The sequence below is a fragment of the Phasianus colchicus genome, chromosome Z, assembly GCF_987193195.1.
Source record: "Phasianus colchicus chromosome Z, bPhaCol1.hap1.1, whole genome shotgun sequence".
Taxonomy (NCBI): domain Eukaryota; kingdom Metazoa; phylum Chordata; class Aves; order Galliformes; family Phasianidae; genus Phasianus; species Phasianus colchicus.
In genome coordinates, this window is record NC_143476.1 from 35,859,977 (window position 1) to 35,883,887 (window position 23,911).

Genomic DNA, 23,911 nt, shown 5'->3' on the forward strand with positions numbered 1-23,911 from the left:
TGACTGTCAAGGCAGCAGGGCAGCAGAAAGAGACATTCTGCAACAATTCTGCAACACTTTCCATGTCCACAGAGTGTTTGTCTGAAGGTTTGCTGTGTTCCTTTATTAGGTGACAAAATTGCTAAACAAGCACTTCTGCACAGTGACATGCAACATGAAGATTCAAGGCTCAGCAAAGGAGTGTGGTGTGAGGGAGGGTGAAGGGGAAATGAGAAAAGTGAAAATAGCCCTGGGCTCTGTGGGAAGTGGTGGGCATTTGGCAGTCTTGATTAAGAAGCTGCACATCCTTGTGTTATTTTCATGGGCCCCTGGCCACGGCTTTTACAAGCACTTCTGCTAGGTAGGTATTTACTGTGACTGCAGGAAGCAGGAGATCACCCAACGAGTGCATAAGCTCACCATGGGCCAGGCAAGACATGGTTACGGGCCACCTTACTACTGCCACTGAGCCCTGTGTGTTACGGCAAGCATCTCCTGGGATGAGCCTTCACCCCTGCAATTGCTGCATGACCAGTTTTTCCAAGGCAAGAATATGTTTCTCTCATCTTTAGATTCAAACTCCATATCACTTACAATTAGCCTGAGCCATATCTAAATTATGGGGGGTCCTTCCACAGTCAATCCACACCCAATTCTTTGGAGATCAGCATGAATTTGTTCCCAGATTCCTTTGTGTCACAGAAATTGAACTTTTCAAGGACTTAACGGCTTGAAGGCTTGGGTACTTCCCAAAGAGGGTATTCCAGAGAAGAAGACAGACATGAGTAAAACAATTTCTGTATGAGGACATTTGGATCTTTATTTTGCTTGTGTCAGCCACATAGCAGGAGGAATTAAGTAGGCAGTGAGCAGGGGCCAGAGCAGCTCCACGGCCAGAAGGCCACAAAAGCACTCACTTTGGGTCTGGACTCCTGGCAAGAAGCCAGAGAGGCTTACAGACACAGCTGGTGTGAACACAAAGCTGCATCTTTAGCCTGCTCATGCTTACCAGGGTTTGCATAGTGCAAGATGGCAAATACCAGCAGCTTTGTACCAACATCACAAAATACTTCTTTGTGACTGGTCACAACAGCTGCCATGAGTATTACAAAAACAAAATGAAACAGAACAGTAAAGAAGGGTGGAAATAAATGGTGCTGTGGGTGTTTCACTCCACTAATAAGAAATTTGCATAGAGTAGGACATGACTGTAGACCCTACAGCTCCTACAGGGAGCATCATGCTGATGGGAGCTTGTGTGTGGGCTGCAGGGTGAGTGCCATGGGGGCTGCCAACAGCAGAATTGAGAACTGCAGACAGAGCCAGGGAGAAATGAGGCCAACTTCAAATGAGGGAGGAAGCATTTAGACAGTTGGTGGTGTCCATCTGGCACTCGGTGACGAATTTGCCAACCCCTTGGCCAGCTCTCTCAGCAGTCTGCAGTTCCAACTACCCTCATCTATTGGTCATGGTAGTGCAACTGGTGCCATTCAAGCTCCTTGAACACTGTTGCTGTTGTCAGCTTCAATGCCTTTTTTGAATTAAGGCATTTTTAAGGCAATTGAATTTAATTTAGTTTTGTTTTTTGTCAGCCCATTCCAAAGGACCGGGGCTATATTTTTACTTCTGTGCTATCTTCTGCAGTTTAATGTCATTACACATACATAAAGCTCCACTGAAAAGTAAATTTTCACGACTGTTCCTCAGTCATGAAAAATCACAGGAGACAAAACGTCAGAAGATCTTCATCCCGTTTTCAAAAGCATCTCTATAATTTCTCAGGTGTTTTTATTTTTGTCAATCCACAAAGGTGCCTATCTGCATGTTTTGGAACCTGTTAACAAAAATTGGATCTTGTTACCAGAAACTTATGTTAACTTCATATATTTATTTATTAGGGTGAATGCACTTATCTAAGTGAAACAACTTGGAAATGAAACATAGCCTTTTTATTAATTTGCCCATCTATGACATCTTTCCCTTAGGTCTTATATTGCTGTGAAATTTTAGACTAAGCAAATAAAAATGTTCTGTTAGTTCTATAAACCTGAGCAGGCTTTCACAATGCTATCAAATTCATTACTGCCCATTCTTACAAAAAGTTATCTTACTTGAATAAATAGTTCAAATACCAATGCAAAAATAAAGTGGGCATAGAAAGGCAAAGGGGGGTGTGAATCATGTGGGTAAAGTCAACCATATTCACAGGCTTACTGAGTTTCAGCTGAAGATCAAGATCCTGGGTATTAAAAACCTGTGAAACTCAAAAATCCCTAAAGAAAATCCTTGAGGTTTTTGGAAAGTCCTACAAAATTCCAATCCCTTTTCCTGGTCACATAACAGGAATTTCCAGAGATGTGACATGGACCAGCTCCTCTTCCTACTCTATTCCTTTCAGGCATCACAGTTATTCTGACAACAAAGTGTAAGGGTGTTTTGTGTAGTCATGGCATCCACTAAAACAAAACAAAGCAAGGCAGTTCCTCACTACCATCCAGACATCCTAGGATTGTAGCCAGTAGCCCACAGGCTGCACTTGGTTTTCCTCAGCTGTTGCAGAAAGAATAATGAACAGAGTAGAAAGAAATGTATGAGACAGTAGGGGTTATCCACACTGCTAAATGTTCTGGAGGTTCTCTTCCTCGTTTACTCCCAGAAAGGCAGTCCCATGCTCTCTCTCTGCTATGCCTTGTAACCACCTATGGGCCAACCATCAAAACGTAGACCCTGACATACTTTCAAAGGTTCTTCCACAAAGGAAAATAATCCCTTTTTCTAGCTCATCCTGTGCTGCAGGTGCTCTGTTGGCTCTTTTTCAGACCCTGATTTGAATCAGCCCAGATGTTTGCTTATCCTGACTTGGAACTTCTGTGGCTCCTGGGAAGTCCAGAGGTCAAAAATTTCACCCAGCTAAGACCCATGCAGGCAGGAAGCTGTCAGCTGACTCTTACCACAAGCATTCTGTGCAAAGTGAAGACAAACTTTTCAGCTTCCCACAATTAAAATCGTGCCTTGTTCCAACTTTCCATGAGACAGCAAGGGGGACTTCTGAGCCATCAAGAAAAATAAAAGGGACATTACCACATTGTTAAACTCACTCGCCTTTCTTCAGCACTGAGTGATCAGATAGCATGGCTCATGTGCGGCTGATACTAGGTAACATGGAATAAAGAGCTGTAAGGGGAAGTCATGTGCAATCTCACAGCTCTTCTCTGCACTCCTTTCTTTATTCATAAGATGCTTTCCAAGCAAAAATTTGGTCTTGTAGACTTTACACAGCATGGGAAATTATAATACTATGAAATACTATGTATGTATGTATGAAAATCAAAGGACAAAATGCCTCCAGATATGTTCAGGATTACATAAACAGGTACTGGGGATTTAGGAGCTCATTTGGTGTGGCCTCCAGCTCTCTCCCCCCACTCTTCTCAGTCTCACCTAGTGCAATAACAACTAATGAGATGCTTCTGATGGAAGGAAGACAATTACTGAAATGAGATATGGACACTGGGAGTGGGTAGGGCAAATGTAGAAGACATTCTGTACTCCTGAGAAGAGAAAACCAGGGTCTGTATGACAGAGATAAAATTATGGTAGTTGAAACTAATGCATTTCCAGAACATGTTCAGAATTTCATCAGCTTTCACTCAATCCCAGGATGCTGTTGACTTGCTTCCTCTGCTTGTCCTAGGGTGGTAAGCAATTCCTTGAACTGAAATTCATTCATCATTTTAGCACATGATTTCATTCTTGCCTAGCTGAGCACAGCCAGTGGCAAAAAACACTTTCCTTTGCTAACCAAGATCCAGTTATCGCTGCAGCCCCACCTTCCTTGCACTTGTGGGCCGGAAACATGTCCTGGGAATTTATGAGGAGAACAACACAGAGTTCTCTCTGTGGCTGCAAGGACATAAGATCTCCCCAAAATGCCTTACCGGCAGTAACAGTACCACCCAACAGTCCCATGGACACTCAGAGAAAATGGTAAGAACAATAGCAGGAAATGTCTCAGGGTGGAAACAACAATCTGAACACAGCCCACATTTCTGGGGGCTTCCTGATTGGCTTGATTTGCCTCAGCTGGAGCAGTTCGGATAACCCTGGAGTTGTCTCACCAGGGTGAAACCACTCTCCATTGAAGTTGCATTTGTTCTGATGCTTTCTGGGAGCACAGGGAGACTTATCACCAAGAACAAACAAATAAATGAACAGAACACAAGAGCTTTAATGTAGATTAGACCCATGAAATGGGGTCAGGACAGTAGGATTTTGGCTTATTGCTTGTTCATGCTGGTGGAGAGTGGCAATGCAGGACAGCCTGTCCATTCCCAGAGAACACACTCCACCTTGCACCAGCCTTTTTCCTAGAAAAATGGACTGTGAGATCCTGTAAGAGAATGGCAGCAGAGGACAAATTTGTGATGCTTGAGTCCAAGAAACTGTTTGCAACAAGAAACAAACAAAACAAGCAGCAGTTCCTACTGGGTGTTCCCCTTCCTGCCCTGCTGCTCGGTTTCTGTCCCCGCTGTCCAAGCAGTTCTTGGCAGACATGTAGGGGAATGTATTTTTATATTTGTGAGGGGCTCTTGATATTGGGACCTTTAAAAGGAACTTAATAAAGCTCACTGCCCAAAGCATACTGACTGCCAAGCTGCACGTACCCCTAGTTCTGCTCAGGGGCTTCTGAGGGCCTCACAGGTTCAGGTTCAGGCAGTCTAAACCACAACCCAAAAGGCAAGGAAAGGTTGGGTAAGAAAGGTCAGAGGGAAGCAAATGGGATCCCTGTAAGCTTCAGTTTTCCATCATAGTAAAACTGTGGTGCTTTAACAGCCACGCACCAGCCAAGTCACAAGGAAGGTGTCATCACACCAATTATAATACCTGCTTGGGCTTGCACATTTTCAGTGTAATAGCCTGAATTTTCTGAGGCTCATTTTCAATTTCTGAATTGTTCTCAGACACATATTTGTTGACTACATTCCATCAAATGGCACGGTGTGCCTTAGGTCACACCACTGATTGCTGGGCAGCACAGCCTTACAAAGCCAACAAATAGGCTTATTGACACCATCTTCCTTGCAACAGCACATTTTAAGCAACCGCTGCAGACTATTCATAAAGAAAGAGGACAAATAAACTGTTGTCTGCACCTGAAATTCACTACAAAGTCCATGCAGTCATTAGAAGTACACATGACTCAAGTCAAACCAAGATCCCAGGAACATCACATGTACTGTGAGTATCCATAATACATAATATCCACAAATAATAATAGTACCAAATAGCATACCCTCCTGTGAGAAGTACAGTCTGATGTGTGATTGGACCATACTGGAAAGTGTATTGGATCAAGATGGAGAAATGGAGTCAGACGCGGTGATTTACAGAGGTTACAGCAGAGCTAAAACAGACAACTCCAGCCTTTGCTTGGTTTTTTGAGAACACTGCTCTTTCAACAAACAGTGCAGGCTTTCAGAGATGATCAGATTGCCACACAAAGGACTTAACTGCATTTGCTCCCTGGGGACGGGGAGGGATTGAAAACATCCCAGATGGGAAACACACAAAGAGTGAAATCCTGGTTTGTGTGCAGTAAGGAATGAGCTGCCATGACTGTGAGCACAGTCTCTCATAGAGGAGGCAGTGGAGTTTGGTGTGGAGGAAAATGAGGAATTCAAAGAATGACAGGAAGTATCAGTAAGAGAAAAAAAGGGCAACCTATGTAAAAAGGATCTTGTCTTTCAATTACTCTTCATGTACCTGCATATATATATATATAAAGGCAAATATATATACATAAAGGCAAATCCATGGATTACAGCATTTTAAGATGTTCTCTCAAGTACCCCTGGTTATGCTTGGACTGCTATAAATACAACATGTATATTAATAACCAGCATACACTCTCTTTAAACCTCTGTCAGTTGAATGGGTGTTAGAGTAGGTTGGTAACACTGCTTGTCAGTGATGGTGTTTAGACAGATATAATGTGCAAACAGTCGGAGCAGAGATATTACAATGGAGTTCAGTACACCATTTCAAATTCTTTCTTCAAAAGTAGAACATGTGTGAAGAATCCTACAGTGAAACTTTAGAGTACTTCTTCCTGCTATAAAAGAACTTCAGAACCTTGTCAGTGCAGAAAGTTAGAATTATCCATGATATTTTTATTTCACATTGTAGAATTATGTACCATTATCCCATTTATCGACAGAAAAAAGATTTAGAGTTCCTAAGAGTCATATGAACACTGGCACTGCAGAAGAGCAAACAAGTAATGATGTAATCACCACCATGTTGTGTTCGTATCCACTTCATACAATCTAAGCAATAGGTAGAGGAAGAAAAATATTTACATCAGAAATATTTATGTCCTTAAGAGTAAAAACAAAAGAAAACAAACAAATGAAAAGTAAAAGCACAATCTTTGGCCCAAGACAAAAGAAAAGAATTGTCATTATAAACTGAGCAAGAAAAATGCAGTTCAAAGGAAATTGCACTTCACAGTAGGGAAAAAACAGTAGCAAGCAGAATGCAACAGAAGGGGAAAGATAATTTGTTGGGAATTACAGCTGTATAACATATTTTACAAACCATAATACGTGTTACTTTACAACATGTTACAAATCATGTTATATTGTGTATACACATAGGTGTTCTTAAGTGCAATAATTACTACACTTGACCGTGTGATCATACATGGACTTAAACTGTGGTTGTTCTCATCAACTGCAGTACTCATTTAGAATTTTCCCGTTCTTTAACTTCTAGAGATACAAGCTTTTGTAGACTACAGACCTTCATCCTAGAAACTGGAAGAGTTTTTTTTTTGTCACAAATGAGACGTGATGCCCTGTGCTCCAAAGATCTCTTTCCTGAGGAGAGTGACTTTTAGCGAAGGCATCAAGAAAGCCAGCCAGCAGATAGGAGCACTGGTTGTCTGGTCATACATGAATGTATTTGCCTTATGTAAGGGAGAGAGGAGAGGCAAGGAGAAAGAATGATAAGGAATGATAAGGAAGTAATATTTTAATAGGAAGTGAGGTGTTATAATTGAAGAAATAACCAATGGAGTCTGAGAGACTGTGAGGAGCAGGGAAGTTCCAGAAAGCAGGAGATACCAGGAGGATTGGGAAGGATGTGCATGGGGCATGGATAGTGAGGGATGGGGTCCACCAGGAACAGGAGTGAGGACTGCACAAGTGGTAGGAAGAGGAGGGTAGTAGAGGAAAAAGTGAGAGACAAGGAAAGGATGAGGAGAGGATGGGTCTGGTTTAGAGCTTGTTTGCCTATCTTCTTCAGTACTGTATTTACATAAAACTGCATCATCAGCCCCGTGCTGGCTGTAATATTTTTCAACTCCCTGGTTACTCAGCTACACTTCTGATTTTGAGAGTGTTTGACCCAGTGTGGTGAGTTTCTGACAGAAATGCAGTTAAATCCCAAACACAAGGTAAGGGTACCTCAGCCTTTCAGCTGCCACCAGCAAACTCACCAAGTTTAAGGAAAGAGCAGTTCTTCTGATGGTGAGATCAAAACTACTTGGCAGGAGGCACCTGATCTCCCCAGAGGATAAGAGGGAAGGAGTCTCCCCAGAGAAGTGTACAGGCTGCTATTGACCCAAGATATTTTGCTTTTTCATGGAGCATTGCTTGAGCTCCAAGCTTGCAGAAGTTTATTGCATTCCTAGTGCAGAGCCTGTAGAAGCATCAGTAAGTTTCAATATGGACAAAATATAAATAGCCAGCATCTATCTGAAGTTTCTGGTGTGGACAGCCTGGAGGTTGCTGGAAGATAAAACCTGCACCCTTTCCTAGGCTTGCTGCCTTCCCTGTTAATGCTGTGAAGTAACTGTGTGTATCCTCAGGACACTGTATGTGTAAGAGTAGAGCAAAAACAACCTCCTTCCATAGCAGCTGCAGGTAAAGATGCATAAAATCATGCCTGCATGTGAGTTGTGCATCCACCCAAGCCCTGGGTAGAACTGTAGCAGCCAGCACTGCTGCACTACAGAGGATGAGCACTCTAAAGTCATTCCTCAGTTGCTCTCCCTTCATTCCTTGGACTTCTCCCAAGCTATAAATAACACAGTCCACTGTACAGCTGAACTGCTGACATAAGTTTCTAAGCCAAAATGAATTTTCATGTGGCTAGCTGCAACGTGTCAGCCTGCTTTGCTGCTTTCCTAGTCTCTAGGTGTGTGCTGCTTGTGTCTGGGCTTTGGGAGGAGGGGAAGCACATGTGTTGACATGCTTCTAAAACAGAGAGAAAGTAGCTCCAACTGGTGGAAATCTCACCGCAGATACAATGATTAGTACACTAGCAGGGTGTTGCTTTGGCATGGAAAGGACTTGGTTGCACAGCTTTGGCAATTCCAGGTCAAAGCATTTGTAAGCTGTCCAGAAGGCCTTCTACATCTGAAGCAAATAACAGTTTACTAACTAACTCTGGAGAAATACATTTGGTTTTTGTAGCTGACCATGTTTAGTTCAAGAGATCCTATGGCCAATATATTCTTGACTTGCTCTTGTTTTGGCTAACCCAGCAGGGATTACCATGGTCCTAAATCAGGCAGATGCAAAATATCAATATACATCTCCCATTTTGTGCACGTACATATCTATTGTAAACAGCCAATGGCGTCATACAGTGTATTTCCTTTCTTACCAAGTTCTCCAAATGACATTGGGTTTCAACTTCTGCTAAATGAGAGGAACTTCCTATTCGCTCGGGAAGACACAGATAGATAGATACAGAGCAACTCATGCAACTTCATGCCTAAATCTCATTTACAGGCACTGATTAGTGATAATGCGTTCCCAGTCTTTCCAATCACATAGGCTTTGCCTTTTCAAAAATGCTAATTAATTTTGCTGCTCTTGATTATCAGTCACGCTCTGCAAACAATACCCTTCTGGAAATCATAACATGCACACTGCTAGATATCCTCTTTGAGGATTCGCTTTTCAAACAGGATGAGCTCTGCAGAAAGACTAAACTAAGAGGCATTGAATTACTCAGAGTCACATTTCAGACGCTGCTTCCGACCTGAAAATCAGGCAGTTTTTCACCACCAGCACAGTTTATGTGTAGATACATAGAGATACCTACAGATGCTTCACCTGGGTTTGGCATAACTGCCAGTGTTTGCTAAGAAAACTAAGCCAATGTAGAAACTAAGCTAGGTGATTCTCTGCTTCCCTATAGCAGTAAGAGCACAGTTCATGGTGAAGAATGTAAGTAAATGGCATTTTGCTTTACAGCTATGTTGCTGAGATATGGCAGTTGATACAGGTGCTGGCTACCCTGCTGCCCATACTGAGTAATAGGAATGAGGGGTCCACAGGTTGAAATATTTTAGCCAGTACTCAGTTGCACTGCAGGAAAAGGCTCTTGGCTCTGTGCTCAAAGATGGACACTGCAATTTAAGTTTGAGTTGCCCATAAGAGAAGAAACACTTTCTGGTATTGCTCTCTGGTCAAAAGCTTCATGAAGGCTAAATGCATGAGACAGACACTGAGCCCATACAGAGATCAAATTCACCCCTACAAATGTCAAAGGAGCTCTCCTTAAATTTTATACTTAACTTTCTGTGTAGTAATTATCAGAGAGGCTGGTAAGAGCTCTCTGCTTGTGAGTCTACCTTTTTAATATCAGTTAAATTTTCACCTCTGAGAAACCTGGTACTAATTACTAGTGTCCAGATCCATTACTCCTTCGTGCCTTTTGTACTAGGTTAATTTAGAGTGTCAGTTAAACAATGGTAAAATACTCACAGTGAGCCATTCCTCACTTTGCATACACATCCTTCACCTTTTCCCTTTCACTGTTTATTCTGATTAAGTCTTTCCTGTTTTCCTTTGTATATTTTCCTTATTCATGCAGATGAATGTTCATTTTTCTACTGACACATCAGTATGTATGCCACAGACATAATTTCTATTATGCATCTGTCTTCACTGCAGAAATGGCACAGAGCTAAAACAGGCTAAAGAACTGGTCTTTAAACCTGTGGCTGTTCTCCCTGCTTATGACGCTTTACAGTCCTACCTAGAAAAAAAATACTGCTGAGCTTTCTCCCAAATGAGGTATCTCCAGAAAGCATGTGTGTGCCAGAGTTAGTGTCCTCCTGGACAGAGGAGGCTGTGTTGTCTTCTGGCATGGCTCTCCTTAAGATTTGTGTGTCCTTGTTGCAAAGAGCAAGGCTGTGCATCAACTGTGTGAGCACACTGAGAACCCTCTTCAGGGTCTCTGCTGGGGTCAGGGCAAAGCACATGTATCTTTCAGCAAAGAGGAAGACAAAGGCCTGATTCATTGTTTTCAACATAAATGCACATTTACATATACCACAGTACCAACCATCTCTTTTCTCTTCATCTCTTAGCTCTCCCCTCTTAATTTCCCTTTCTGTCATCTGAACTAAAAATATTTCTGTGCTCTCCAAAAGTTCCTTTGATCTCTGGTCCCAGCATCCCCGCAAGAGGTGTCATCCCATCATTCCTGCTCTCTCAGAATATCCCACCCTGCTGACACAGGCTCAAATTCTATCAAACATGACAATCAGATTTCCTGCAGACACCTGATGCACCCTCTTCCCCTGCAGAACTGAGCAGTTATGCTCTGAATTCCACAGGGCATCTTATCTGACACTTACAGATTTTGAAAGAGAAAGCCTAGCAGCAGCCTTGAAAATACTTTCTTTTCCCCAAAGCCTTAGAGGATATCAAGCCTTCACTGAACAAAGTGCTGAGCATCCTGGTATGATCTCATAACTAACCTTGCTTGGAGGCCTCTAGAAGTCTCCCATCTGACCCGGATTATTGTTTCTGTAATCTTACCAACCAATGAGTGAGAGTACCCACAGATGGCAGAAAAATGATGGCCAAGAGACAGAATCCCCAAACATCTTCTGTTCATGGCTTTCTCCCCTTTGTGGTAGGACGTCACCGTAAAAATGACCAAGGAGATTACCTGATTTTCATGAGCATTCTTCTCAGTGCTGAGCCCAAGCATCATATGGGACACTATCAGGTTTTCATAACTCAGTCTGGACCACTTTCAACAGGCACCTTTTCCCCAGCCTCCTGGACGCCAAGTCAGGATACACAGGAACCCTTGAAATATGCTGGATTTCCTTGTGCCTTCAGGTTACATGCTTCCAGGAGAGCATGACCAAAACAGAGCTCTTGATGGCCCTGCTGGGAATTACCCGACAGGGCTGGATAGATAACCACTTTCCTGTCTCCACCTCCTGGGACACAAATTTGGAGCTGAGATGTGGCAAGAGAAACATCCCTTGCAGCCGAGGAAATCACACCACTGAAAATGCTCTTGTATCCTCAAGTGCTTATGGCAGATGTCCACCAAAGGAAGCTGAGGTACAGAAAGCCCAAGGCCCAGTTGGATTTCTGAGTGACGAAATCTCCCCTCTTTGTTCCTATGATGTTAAGGGAAGTGGGACTCGGTGTACGCCCACTGTAAAGACCTGCCCATGACAAAGAAACTCCTGAATTCATCACCTGTTTTTTTTTAATCCTTATGGCAACAGTTCAGCAGATCCTGGAGATCAGATAACTACTTGTACTGAGAAGCAGCTAGGCTAACAGGCTGTTTTACACCACTTCAAAACAGTCTTGAGCTCCATTTCCCTCTGTGTGCATTCCCTACAGCATTCCAGATACTGCAGTTGTTTATTTGATGGCTTTATTGTCGTGGCTGTCATTCGAACTCTAGCCTGAAGTCTGCTAAGGAGCCAGGAAGAAAGGAATTAGAGGGTTTCCTTACCAGGTGTCAAATGACAATTAAAACACATCCTCTTTAAACTGGGCTAGAAGAAAGGGACATTATTGAATATTTAGAAGGCTTACACAGGAAGAATGTAAGGACTTTGTATATGCGTGTGCGTGCACATGTACTTTGATGGATTTATTGATGTGTAGACCATTATACAACATGTTGCCTGAAACAAATGTGCTATTAGTGCCTGTTTCTCAGGCTCAATTTACGTTTGCCTTTTGTATTTTGTTACCAAAATAGCTGGCAGAAATCCTGGTCACTCAGAAAATTTGGCAGTATGATACAACAGAAAAAAAAAAAAAAAAGGACACAAAACCACCTTCGGTTTGTATTGTGACTTTAATTTTTGTACTGCTGCAGTGTAAGAAGCGCAAAGATGGTAGGCCTACTGAAGAAGATGTATTTTCCAGTGAGGTCTCTGGTACTTATATGATTTGCTGGTTTATGTATACAACAGCTCACACTGAAACAGCATTCTGTGCAGAGTGGTCCTGTTACCTCACATATACCATTAGCATTTCCTCGGCTTTCAATCATAGAGAGTACAGTTGTAAACTTTAGTGACAAGGAATAAAGTAATCTCTTGTGGATAATAATGCTTGGTAAATGATCCTTGTGCTGTATAACAGAGTGCATTCTAGCTAAACACAACTGAATGATCCGTATTTCTCCTGCTGCAGCTAGGGATCCAGTATTTCGACTGCAGGACTAGATCCAGTCTCAGTAATGCCTTAAAGTTCTTAGCCTGCCTGCAATGATTTCAGTGGAAGAAGAGCAATGTGGACTTACAGCACAAGGTTGTAAGCATTCTAGGATCTCTGTCCCTAAGAGCCCTACTTTAATGCTGGCAGCTCTGTATCAATTCCTTTCCTCTTCAGCACGTTGCTGATATTACTGATTCTAGAAGGTTAAAAAAAAAAAAAAGAAGAAGAAGAAAAAGTTTCCAGAATAGGAAAATCTGATATATCTGTCCAAATTTTTTTTAGTGGCAACAGTTGTCTGGCATGAATGCAGCAGAAACTATGGAAGTGGACTGGGAGTGAAGGTTAAGAGGAACACATACAAGTGGGGGAAAAAAAAAAAAAAAGAAAAAAACAGCAGATATCCAGAAAGTAAGAAATTATAAATCCACACAATGGCAAGCAATTCCTTTCACAGCTTTGAGCCAGTGCACAAAATCTGCATTTATGATCACCTCTGATTGCAAGGAGTATACAAACATTTGCAGCGTTACTCACACCAAGTGAGTTGCCTTATAGCACATGTGCCCTCAGTGTTTTCATTGTCATAACAGACGAACCCATGTGTAGCTCATTTGAAAGAATTTTTCACGTGAATTTTGTTGTTGCTGACTCCTGTGCACTGCCATTTTCCAGTCTCTTCCTGGGTCATGTGTCTAGCAACATGCACCAGGCTGCACAATATGTATCCCGAACATGCTGCTGAGTAATTCACGTGGGAAGAAAAGAGACACACTACCAAAACCCCACTCACCCAGCTACACGACATAATTTCGTCAGAACATAATAATTCAAATGTCTTTGTCAGCAAGGTATAAATGTGCATGGTTCTACTAACCACCCCGAGGGACACGGAAGAAAATGAAACCACTTTTCTGTTGACTTCTAAATTCATTAAGTAGGAGCATGGCAATCTCTGACCTTGATGACAAATGATTTTTCACTTCAATTTAAAAATATTTCCTGGGAAGGAAAATTGAGATGAAAGAGTACTTTTGAAAACTTTCTCTCTGCAGTATTCCCTGTACCAACTTTCTCTATCTCACTAGAAAGAAATATTTCCATTTTTCAACATTTTATGTTAACTTGGAGAAAACATTAGGTGGATTGGGACTGCAGTTTCTAACGATATTTACATTTGGGCACATGAATTTTGTAAGCAACCCAAGCTGTTGAGGTCCTAAAAGGAGTAATCCTTCCCTGCCTCCCAGCTCAATGTGCACAGTCACTTTCTTCTTGCCCTCTGCCTTTTGATCGAACAAGCATTAATGAAGCCCTATGCTGAACAGGGATGGAGAAGGACAAAAATTTGTTCCTTTGTTTATTTATTTCCAAAATTGAGAAAATAGGAACAAGGATGTGCTTAAAAATAGAAAGAATATAATTGCATAATATTGATATAAATCATGGCAATAAAAGCAGGTTTAAGTTAAAGTAATGGAGAATCTGATCTTGTGTATTTGTGGTTAAAGAATATCCCAAATCAAGATGAACTGCATCTTCAGAAGTGAATGTTCTTAGATCTCACAAAGTTCAGCAAGCCTGTTTGCTGCCTAGAAGAGTAACACTGTTCTCTGTGTATTTTATTATGTATAGCACCTGGGGTCCTCAGTACCATCCAGTAATGGTAGGAAGCATGGATGGAGATCCAAGGCTTTTAGCTACCCTTGAAGAAAGCTCCAGCCAACCAGAGTTATTAAGGAAATTGGATGATGCACTTGCTCCTAAAAAACTCCTAATACAACTAGTTGTCTGCCAGCTTCCAAAAGCTATTTCCACTTCATTGTCTGTAGTACAGCAGCACTAGCAGCAGCATTCCTCTAATCATCACTGATTTCTACAGTTATATTCAATACTCTGGTTTCTAAATGGAAGTACATGTCTGAGAGATGTTAAAGGAATTGGGATGAAGGTGTACTTTTAGTTAATCCGCAGTTTTTTTGCAAAAGTCTGTAATAAGAAAATTATGTTTTTTGTCTTGAATGTATGCTTTATAAATAGTTTGTGTCCATTCACACGCTAGTAAATCAATTGTGAATAGCAATTATAAAAGGTATTCCTTATGACATTTGAAATTCTAATTACTACCTTGGTGACTTTATCTCACTGAAATAGCTTTTATAAGTTTTATTTTTCTGTGTATGTGCATGTCTGTGTGTCTCCCACAGGTTGGAACAAGAAATACAGAAATTAGAAAGTGAGGAATCTCAAATATCTGCCAAAGAACAAATCATTTTGGAGAAACTAAAGGAGACTGAGAGGTCCTTCGACAACTTGCAAAAGGTATTAAAAAAAAAAAAAAAAAACACACATTTGGACATAGACTGAAACTGAGACTCTTAACGCTATTCCAAAATAGCAGCTATAATTCATGCATTTACAGGAAGGTTGAGGGCAGTTGCAGGGCATTTATCTCAAACCAGAATGACCAAAAGCAGCAAAGATACAGAGGTGTCAGATCTATTTTTGTTTGGACTAGTTGGATTTCCCCTCCCCATTCCAGCCTTTTCAAGAAGGGGATTTAGTACACTATCTCATAGCTTATCTGCATGGAGGCCATGTGAGCTTTTGGAACCCAATGAAAGATGTCAGGATGCCTGGAAGGAATCTCAAGCTTCCCCCTCCCAGTAGCACCCAAAAATAGCATCATTTGACATAAATGCCACTTCTGAATGATGCTGCTTATGAAAAACAGCAAAAGTTTTCCTTTCTGTTATAACCATGTCCCACTTCCTTGGCTTCTAACTGCACCTAGACCTGAGGAGCCAAAATCCCAGTTACCAATTTAAAAGTGACAAAGAACCATAAAAGCAACCCTAGAAAGTTTTAACCAGTCTTCTTTCTTTTTTCTCTTCACAGACTTTCTCACACCAGGATGGTGGTAAGTGCCTTTTTACTACTGTTTATCTTTGAGTTTAACAAATGTTACATAGCTGTGTTACAAAAGTTTACAGAGTGAGAATTCTTCCATTCATTGCGTGATTCTGATTTACTGCTAGAGCCATTACCTTTTTCTTTGGTGTTGCTGTAGTGCAAGCACAAATGTCACTGTTGCTGTGGGGCAGCATTCCTTTGGTAGACTCCAGCTACTGCTATGTACATACTAGGGAAAATAAAATGAGGGATGTCTTAAAACAGTCATTGATCAAGACATCCAGATGTCTTCCAAGTTACTGACCTCTTCCACAACATGACAGCCCAACAGTGCAGATTCCTTTTCACTTGCTCAGTGATCTATGCTCCCCCTTCATGAGCTCATACTATTTACAAACTGCTAAATGCAATGTGGACTATTCCTAATTTACAGCAACAATCTGCTTTTGTTTAAAATTAGATTACTTCTCTGATGAAAGACATTCTATCTGTGACTATTGTCACAGAAGGAAAGCCTTGCGTAGGTGAATGAGGATGCAATAATTCCTAGTTTATGAGCTCAGTGCGACAAGATATGTGGTAGTCTAAATACTGGTATTCAAATGGAGGTGTCTGAGTGAACAAAATATATCGTTTGTTGCAAAAAGTCTAGAGAAACTCATGCAGTGCACCTCCAGGACCATCAGGACCCAGGAAGGACAGCACACTGATCCATTTGCAGATAATTCTGCACTCCAGACACAGGTTCCCAGCACCCAACTTCGAACTGATATGATGCAAAATTGTAGTTCCTCCAGCTGCTGACAAGGTCATTTGCAGGCTTACTTAAGGCATAGGTGGGGAACATGTAGGATGACCCTAACATATTATAGCACTGGTACACAAGTGTAGGTTAATATATAGCCCATGAGTTGATTTAGTTCTGCTGGAGGGAGATTCTTTTGATTGATATTAATATTAGCTGGTTATGAGGTTTTATTTTTACCTCAAAGATACAGTTCAGAAATGTTAAATTCTGTTAACAATGTAATTCAGTCTTCAGGTTAGCTTCAGGAGTTTAAAAAAAAAAAAAATCCCAGTAGGATGCTCTTCTGTGAGAATTTGTTTTTTCTCTTTTTGGAAGCTTTTAAAGTTGTCTATCACAAAGTAAATAAATATCCAGAACGGCAAATATTTTGTACCTCTGCAGAGTGATAAGCTTCCTAAACAGGAATCAGTGCCTACAGGTATTAGCACATAACATAGCGCCTAACACATGCAGCAACCTTCAGGACTCCTGGAAGGCACAGTCTGCTTTTCCATGAGTGATATAATAAAACTTGAGTCAAACAAAACTCCTCTTAGCACATGTGAGGCAATAGTTTCCCCTAAAGCTTTTTCTTGTAACGTATCCATCTTTGTTCAGTACTTTGTGCAGTACTTTGTTCAACCTCACCATGCTTTAGATTTGGCCTGATCTCAGCAGATTATTCCTTCACAGACTGAGACAGAAGCAAAAATAGCTTGTGATGTCTGCAGGTCTAACAGATAGCAGTAAAATTATGTAAATGGCAGCAGGTTGCTCACAGAACCCATGTGTGACCAGGGGAGGGAGGGGATTTACATAAGTTTGTAGGTACCTCTTCTGAAGCCTTGGTTTACCTGCCTTATCTCATCCCCTTGGTATCTGGTCATCCTCTAGGCAGTTTTGTGAAGAAGCAGACTGCACTCTGAGGCTTTAGAAATGTTCAGGGCTGTGAGCCATTGTGCCAGGTGGCATGGTGTGGCTGTACCTGTCTATGTGGATAAAGCTCTGTTTTCTGCTGCCCAACAGCAGACTCTGTGTTGGCAGCTGATCACAGAAAGAAGAGGTTATATGCATTGCTAGCTGTGAACAGTTCAATAACGTAGATTTATCCACATTTCAAATACACATACAACTTCCTTTATTTAGGCAGATCATTCATTTGTCAACTGTATAATGCATGTTGCAGAGGAAAATGATAGGAACCATTGCATTTTACAGCAAGGCTTTGTAAAAACATACATGAGTCAGTACATACACCATTTGCTACCTATGTTGGCAGATCATTCAACTGATACCTGGAAGACTGAGTTCAAAAATCTCATGTTAGTTCACAGAATACATGCTTCCCTTTATTGTAAATGTAGTGACAATGTAGAAAGTGATTTACCTCTCCAATGTATCCCTCTGCATGCTTCTGTGCCATGTATGTGGTGTTGACATAGCTTTTGCTTATGTAAAAAAAAAACAACTGCAGAGAGTTCAGAGCCCAGAGAAATACAGAAGGAGATGAGGGAAGAGAAGAGGTGGTAAACACTGATGATCAACCAAGTGGCTCGGTATCCTTCCCGACAAACTGTTTTAGCAGTGACCACCTATGAGCTTGAAGTCATCCAGACACAATAAACGCAAATCTCACATTTCCAGGGTACAAATATATTTTGCCATCATAGAGTGCTACACAAAATAAAGCTGAGCAGGAACCAAGGCTCTGACAGTGGTTCCATCCTCTGCAGTCAAGCTTCTGCCAGCCTATGGTGCCATAGGCCCACAGGAGAAGCTCTCCAGTTGAACAAGGCCTGCGATATCACTAGGGATGGTGTAATTTATTGCTTTCAGTGTCTACAGGCAAAACCAGGCACTCTGTAGCATTGTGCTGCATGCCTAGTGTGAACAAATAGAAAAGAGAGTGCTCACACTCCATGTGTGCATATGTTTGTGACTCAGTCTATGCATAAACTAAAAGCCCCATTAAGATCCAGCGTGACTCTGTTGACTCTTTGCCCTGGGATAAATTCATTCCCTGCAGCATTAAGCCATCAGAATGCAAACTGCAGTCTGCTACTTCACTGAACAGGCAAAAGCCACAGCTGCAGCAACTCTACAGTTTGCATGAGCTGTTTGAATCTTGTGTATGTTAATATATATTTGACAACCTTATGGCTCTGAAAACCTGATGTGGATGGTTTGATTCCCAGCTGCTGGCTTAGCAGCTCATCTAGCTTCCTCTGCTTCAATCTGGTTTGACGCACAGCCACCTGCTCAGACCCGTGTTCCTGATCTTACAAGCGTGGTGGGGGCTCATCATCTCTGTTCACCCTGCCATAGTGCTCTGCAGAACCAGATGGCTTCACAGGGGAACAGCCCTGTCCTGGGTGCCAGTGTGCATGGCAGAACTCAGGCACCCAGTTTGTCATAGTTAGACATTTTTAAAATAAATCAAGCTCTTGGAAATTGAGCTCACCATGAGCTACTTTGAGCAGCCCCAAACGTTTTGTTCTGAGTAAGCACCCTTGAAAGATTACCAGGCCCTATATGTGTTCTCAATCACTTCATTAGTCTGATAATATGGAGAAGTGGCATAATCCTAAAATGCAGCTTCTTATAAGTTGTATGAAAAGCCACAGGACATGTTTTATGGCATTCTGAGATATTAATAGCTCATCAAAGGTTGAAACTGAGCTATTGAATGGAGTCAGTTCAAATGCTTTAATTTATGACCTGTCTAACTTCTCATGTGAACAAAATGCTAATTGTATCTCAGCCGCTCCTTGTAAAATTGCTCTCATATTGTTTTTAGACCTTGTTGCCAGAGAAATAAAGGGAAATAAGCTCTTTTCATCCAGGGTAGGGTGGGGGGAAGCTGTCACAGAAACAGCCAAAATGAACCAAACAAAATATCCCAGTCCCTCTGATATCCCTCTGATACATATCCCCCCAACTATAACTTTCCTACTCTCTGGTAACTGGGGATTGTCAGGAGTCCTTGAACAACAGTTTTAAGTACTTTATTATATGTTTCTAAGCTGAGTCAATGCTACCAGCAACTGAAAGACATTGCCTCCTAACACAAGAGGCCAAAAAGCCAGTACCTTACTAAAGTCCATAGAGTTGCAAGCATCAAAGTGAGAAGTGCTTGGCCTACTGCTGGACAACAGCAGCGCTAAATGATGGAATGTGCTGACAACACCCGTACGTGGACAGACAAGTCTGTCACTCCAGTCATTGGATGAGTGTGCAATGAAACTGCTGTTCCAGCATCACACTCGATGGGGTAAATAATTACTAAAATTCTGCCATTTCCAGAATACAAATTGCCTTCTCGTTCTGGCAAAGAAGCAGTCTCAACATTTCTTACTTCTGAGAAATTACTTCAGTTTTCAATATTAGCCTATTCATTTGCTGGTGATGTTCCACAGAATAACAACAGAGAGCATTGTACCAATTTCTTATCAGAGGCAAGACACCCTACGAAAGATAGCAGCTGTTACTGGCCACTGTTCAGTCAGCTGTGTCCTAAACAATTATTTCTCCTAGGCCATATTGCTAAAAATAAAAATTTAAAAAAAGAACCTTCGAGGAAACATTGTGCATTGAAAATATAAAGGCTCAGTTGCCAAGACTGCCATTTGTCCACTGAAGTGTGAAATAAAGCAGTATTTCCCTGACTGAGCTTTTTGAAATTCATCTGAACTTCTGTTACAACTTCCTGACTTTCCTGAATGAATTTGCACTGTGCCTCTCCCTCATCCTATTGTGACACAGGAAACAGAAAAGACAGAGCAGGTGCCTCTTTCATAGGATCATAGAATCACAGAATGGTTTGGATTGGAAGGGACCTTTCTTGAGTCATTTACATTGCTCCACTGGTGAACTGTCCTCTTTAGGACTGCAATTACTACCTCATCATACCAAGCAGCTCCAGTGGCCACTGCAGGCTATTAGGGCATAAAACCGTTCCACTCACAGCAGGACAGCTGTCCTTCAAAGGAGCAGGTTTGGGGTTAGAGGTGGCATGTCTTGTTTTTATTGGCAGTGCCATCAGGGACAATACATGTTTCTTGGGTATTTTGGGGGATGGGTATTGGCCAACAGGGAAGAACACAGTGAACATATCTCCATTCACAAGAGAAATGGTGGCAGTGATGTAGGCACCGACATGGCACTTCATTTTCTCTCATCCTTCTCCATTTCACATTCACTGTCTGCACTAATTCTTTGTATTTTACCTGCTCACAACAAGAGACACTGAGGAAGGCGGATTCTACCTCCTATCCTCACACGTGAACCAGGTCATATCAAGGGCGCAGCAGCTTAATTTCACAATGTATCTGCAACGTATCCTTGGAGGACAACATATCTTCTGTGTCAGACCAGATGGAATTTTATGTTTGAACAGAAATTCCACCTTTTCCACAATTTCAAAAAATTCCCAACTGATATGAAACAATGTAATTTTATTTTTTTTCTGCTTCTTTTGTTTTGGAAGTCAAATTGAAAGTTAGTTACTTGCACATCTCTCCTCAGAGCTCTTCTTTTAATTCAGCCACTGAACCTTAGCGGAAGTTATATTTAACCCAGTCATAAAACTTCTCCCAGTAAATGTTTATAAAACATCTTTAATGTCTTTTCTAAAGAATATATTTAGCTTGTGGTAAACAACAGTAAGCAAGTCAGCCTTCCAGCAAGTTCTCTACTTTTTTGAACACTGATAATGAACAGAGGCACTACAGAGCTGGCAAGAACTTAATAAGTGCTGCAGGGCACAATGAGCACCCTACTAGACTTTACCTATATGTTATTTCATTATTAGCTATATTAATATCTCTAAGAACAAAGAGCCAACTGGCAGTTCTATAATATGCAAACAACCCATGCAAAAAGAACTGTCCTTTCATCCCTTTCAGCCAACAACAGCATTTTTAGGCTTTTATATCTCTATGTGAGATGTTTGTTATGCTAGATATGACTCCAGGTTTCTTCTTCTCCTTGCCCACCCCATCTTTCCCCCCAACATTTGCTATATTTAAAGGTCACAGACTTGATAAATCCAGAACCTCCTGACAAAAAAATTTTATGTGTTGAACCTACACAAGGTTTGAGTCATCTGGACCCATTCCCTCCTACCTCAGCTAGTTTAGTGAACACCAATCACACGACTGTGACTTTGCATTTTGTTTGCTTTGATCCAATTATCTAATACAAAGCTCCAGCAACTATTGTCAGGGCTGACAACTTAACACTCTGCTGTCTAAGCAATGAAGCCACTGGGGCTCGTAGCACAAATCTAACTGTTTCCTGTTCTCTGACACCAGATGCAGTAAATTACATTTGCTCCCAGATCCCTGAACTCCCAACCCTCTATTCACGAACAGCAGAGCCAATTCCTGGGCGGGACGGAGCAAGCAGAGTAGCTGGTAAGTCTCAAGGAGCAAAGCTTTATAATACCAATCCAGTAGCCATGAACCCTTCTTTGTTATATTTCCTTAATTGGTCTGGACTCCCGATATCATTTAAATGCCAGGAAATGCCGTTTGATACATATTTTGTAAATAAGTCAAGGCTTTTTAGGCAGCAAAGAGCACTCTCAAAACAATATATATTGACCAAACACAAGCAGCATAGGAAATGTGTCAATTTTTTTGTGAAAACATTTAGTTCCTTCCATCTCTGCTTAGAAAAATACACAATATCCAGATCGTGGTTTTACCTCCTCCATTGTACCGAAGTGACTCCCCTCAAGATGAATGAGACATATAGGCACTCACAAGCCTCCAGTCATGCTTCAGACTTAAATGTCATTTTATACCACTTTGCTACCTTTCTATCTTCTCAAGAAAAAGTGTGGGGAGAATTATAATGATGTGCTTTGTGCTTGCAGCCATACAGAGAGTTTCGTAACACTTATTTTTCAGACTGTGTACGTGTCCTAAATGTACTGGTGTGACCGTTAAAAGCTGCATGTGTTCCTTATTTTAAAGAGCCTTCTTCTCTAAACAGCATTTTCCCTATCTCAAACCAAACTGCTGGTGGGTACTTAAGAGTTGTCTAGAGGAATAAGAAAAGAAAAGGTGGTTATCAGGAAGAATGAGTTTGTAAGGATAACAAAGCAGCTTTTGCAGCTGAGACACTGTAGACCGCTATCAGATATGTCATTTTGTTCAGACAAAATGTTCCTGTTGCAAGCCGTACTAAAAGCTTCACTTCCACCAGTGCTGACCCTAATCTGTCTGAAAAGCAAGTTTTTCACTGTATGTTTTGTGCCATTTTGTCAATACCAAGAATGCAAACATTTCTTTCACTCTTTGGATGACCAAGAAGTCTTGTTCACATATTCCTTGGGAAGAGTATTCTATGTGATGAGAAGACACTAGCACATGTCTAGCTAACAGTCTACAAGGGTAGACTGTTAGCATCCATCTTAATATATTTTCAAAATCTATTAAGATTTTTTTAAAAGAATAGCCTCAGAGTCCCACTGTTTAAAGCAATAGGCAGAAGCCAGTTCTTTTCATATGTACATTGGGATCTTGTTGTCATGAAGCACTGTGTCATGTTACACTTTAATTAAAGCTTGTACAGAAGGCTTGTACCCATGAATACAGGCTGTCATCTTCAAGTACTGCTTTCAGTTTCAACTCTATTGTCAGACAGCTTTGTATTGTGTTAACAGAGCACATTTTGCAGTAAATAAGTTCTAGCTGAATAAAGACATTTTATAAATCTGCATTAGTTCAGTTTTCAGCTATGTTGACAAGCTGGACTGCTAGATTTTCCTGTAGAGATCTAGCATTGTGCACATCAGTGGATAAACAGAGTTCTGTTATTCATTTCTCCTGTAGCAACGTGCTTCACTAGTGAACAGCTTTCCAAGACTTTCAGATATATTTATGCATTTACTTGCAAAAGTAGCTTTGATGTGATCTCCAGAATAGGTCATAAAGCACAAAAGTTATATCAAAAACACTACTGCTAAGTCATCGTAGATAAAAAGAAAATGTTGACAGTGGAAAATGTTTAAGCAAATTTTGACAAACACCAAATACACAAGGACATGAACCACACTTGTGAACTTTCTAAATCAGGTCTATCTTTAGCACAGAGTGTTCCATGCAGTGCTGGAATTTGTTGACCAAATTCTCCCTAATATTTAGGATATTATCAGCTATAACCATTCTACAGTATCTAAATTTTTCATCTAAAGATATAGTGGTTCATAATGCACCACATGATTAATTACATTATGCCAGTGAGAGATTCCATTTTGAGAATACATTAAAAAATATTCTACTCCATGAGAATAATAAGACTGAAAGAATGCATTTTGTGTCTAATTTTTAATAGCAATGGTGTTTAGAATACAAACATATCAAGCTACACTGACTCTTGGGCAATTATTATTCTATATTCACTTGAAAAAAAATTCAGGAAGAAAGCCAAGACACCAGTTTTTGGTGTCTCAGGTAAGAAAAATCATGATTATGCTATTTAGGTTCATTGGTGAAAACGGTCATCATAAGTTTCACAAACACTTCTCATTGCTTGTGGTAGTTCGTAAGTGTCTGTGAATGTCTGTTCAAGAATGTCTTAATCTATATGCAAGAAATATTTGAACAGATGAACACTTCTGCCTCTGGAAAATCTGTGAAGCCTTTGCACATTTCTCCTTGAAAAGCTGTCCAGTGAGATGCCATTATGTCTCAAAATGAGGGTTAGAGTGATGAATACTATTCCT

The 23,911-nt window shown here is 41.0% G+C and overlaps 1 protein-coding gene across 6 annotated transcripts in view; it reads left to right on the forward strand.

Annotated features, from left to right (window-relative positions):
* Positions 1–23,911, forward strand: part of PALM2AKAP2 (PALM2 and AKAP2 fusion) — a 243,269-nt gene that overhangs the window by 82,617 nt on the left and 136,741 nt on the right. For 4 of the 6 annotated variants that reach the window (XM_090131477.1, XM_090131478.1, XM_090131479.1 and 1 more), the window contains exons 4-6: positions 14,687–14,801; positions 15,378–15,399; positions 21,492–21,593. In XM_090131477.1, coding sequence (XP_089987603.1) covers positions 14,687–14,801; positions 15,378–15,399; positions 21,492–21,593 — 239 coding nt within the window. The remainder of the gene's footprint in view (positions 1–14,686; positions 14,802–15,377; positions 15,400–21,491; positions 21,594–23,911) is intronic. The other 2 variants (XM_090131480.1, XM_090131481.1) reach the window with 1 other exon arrangement.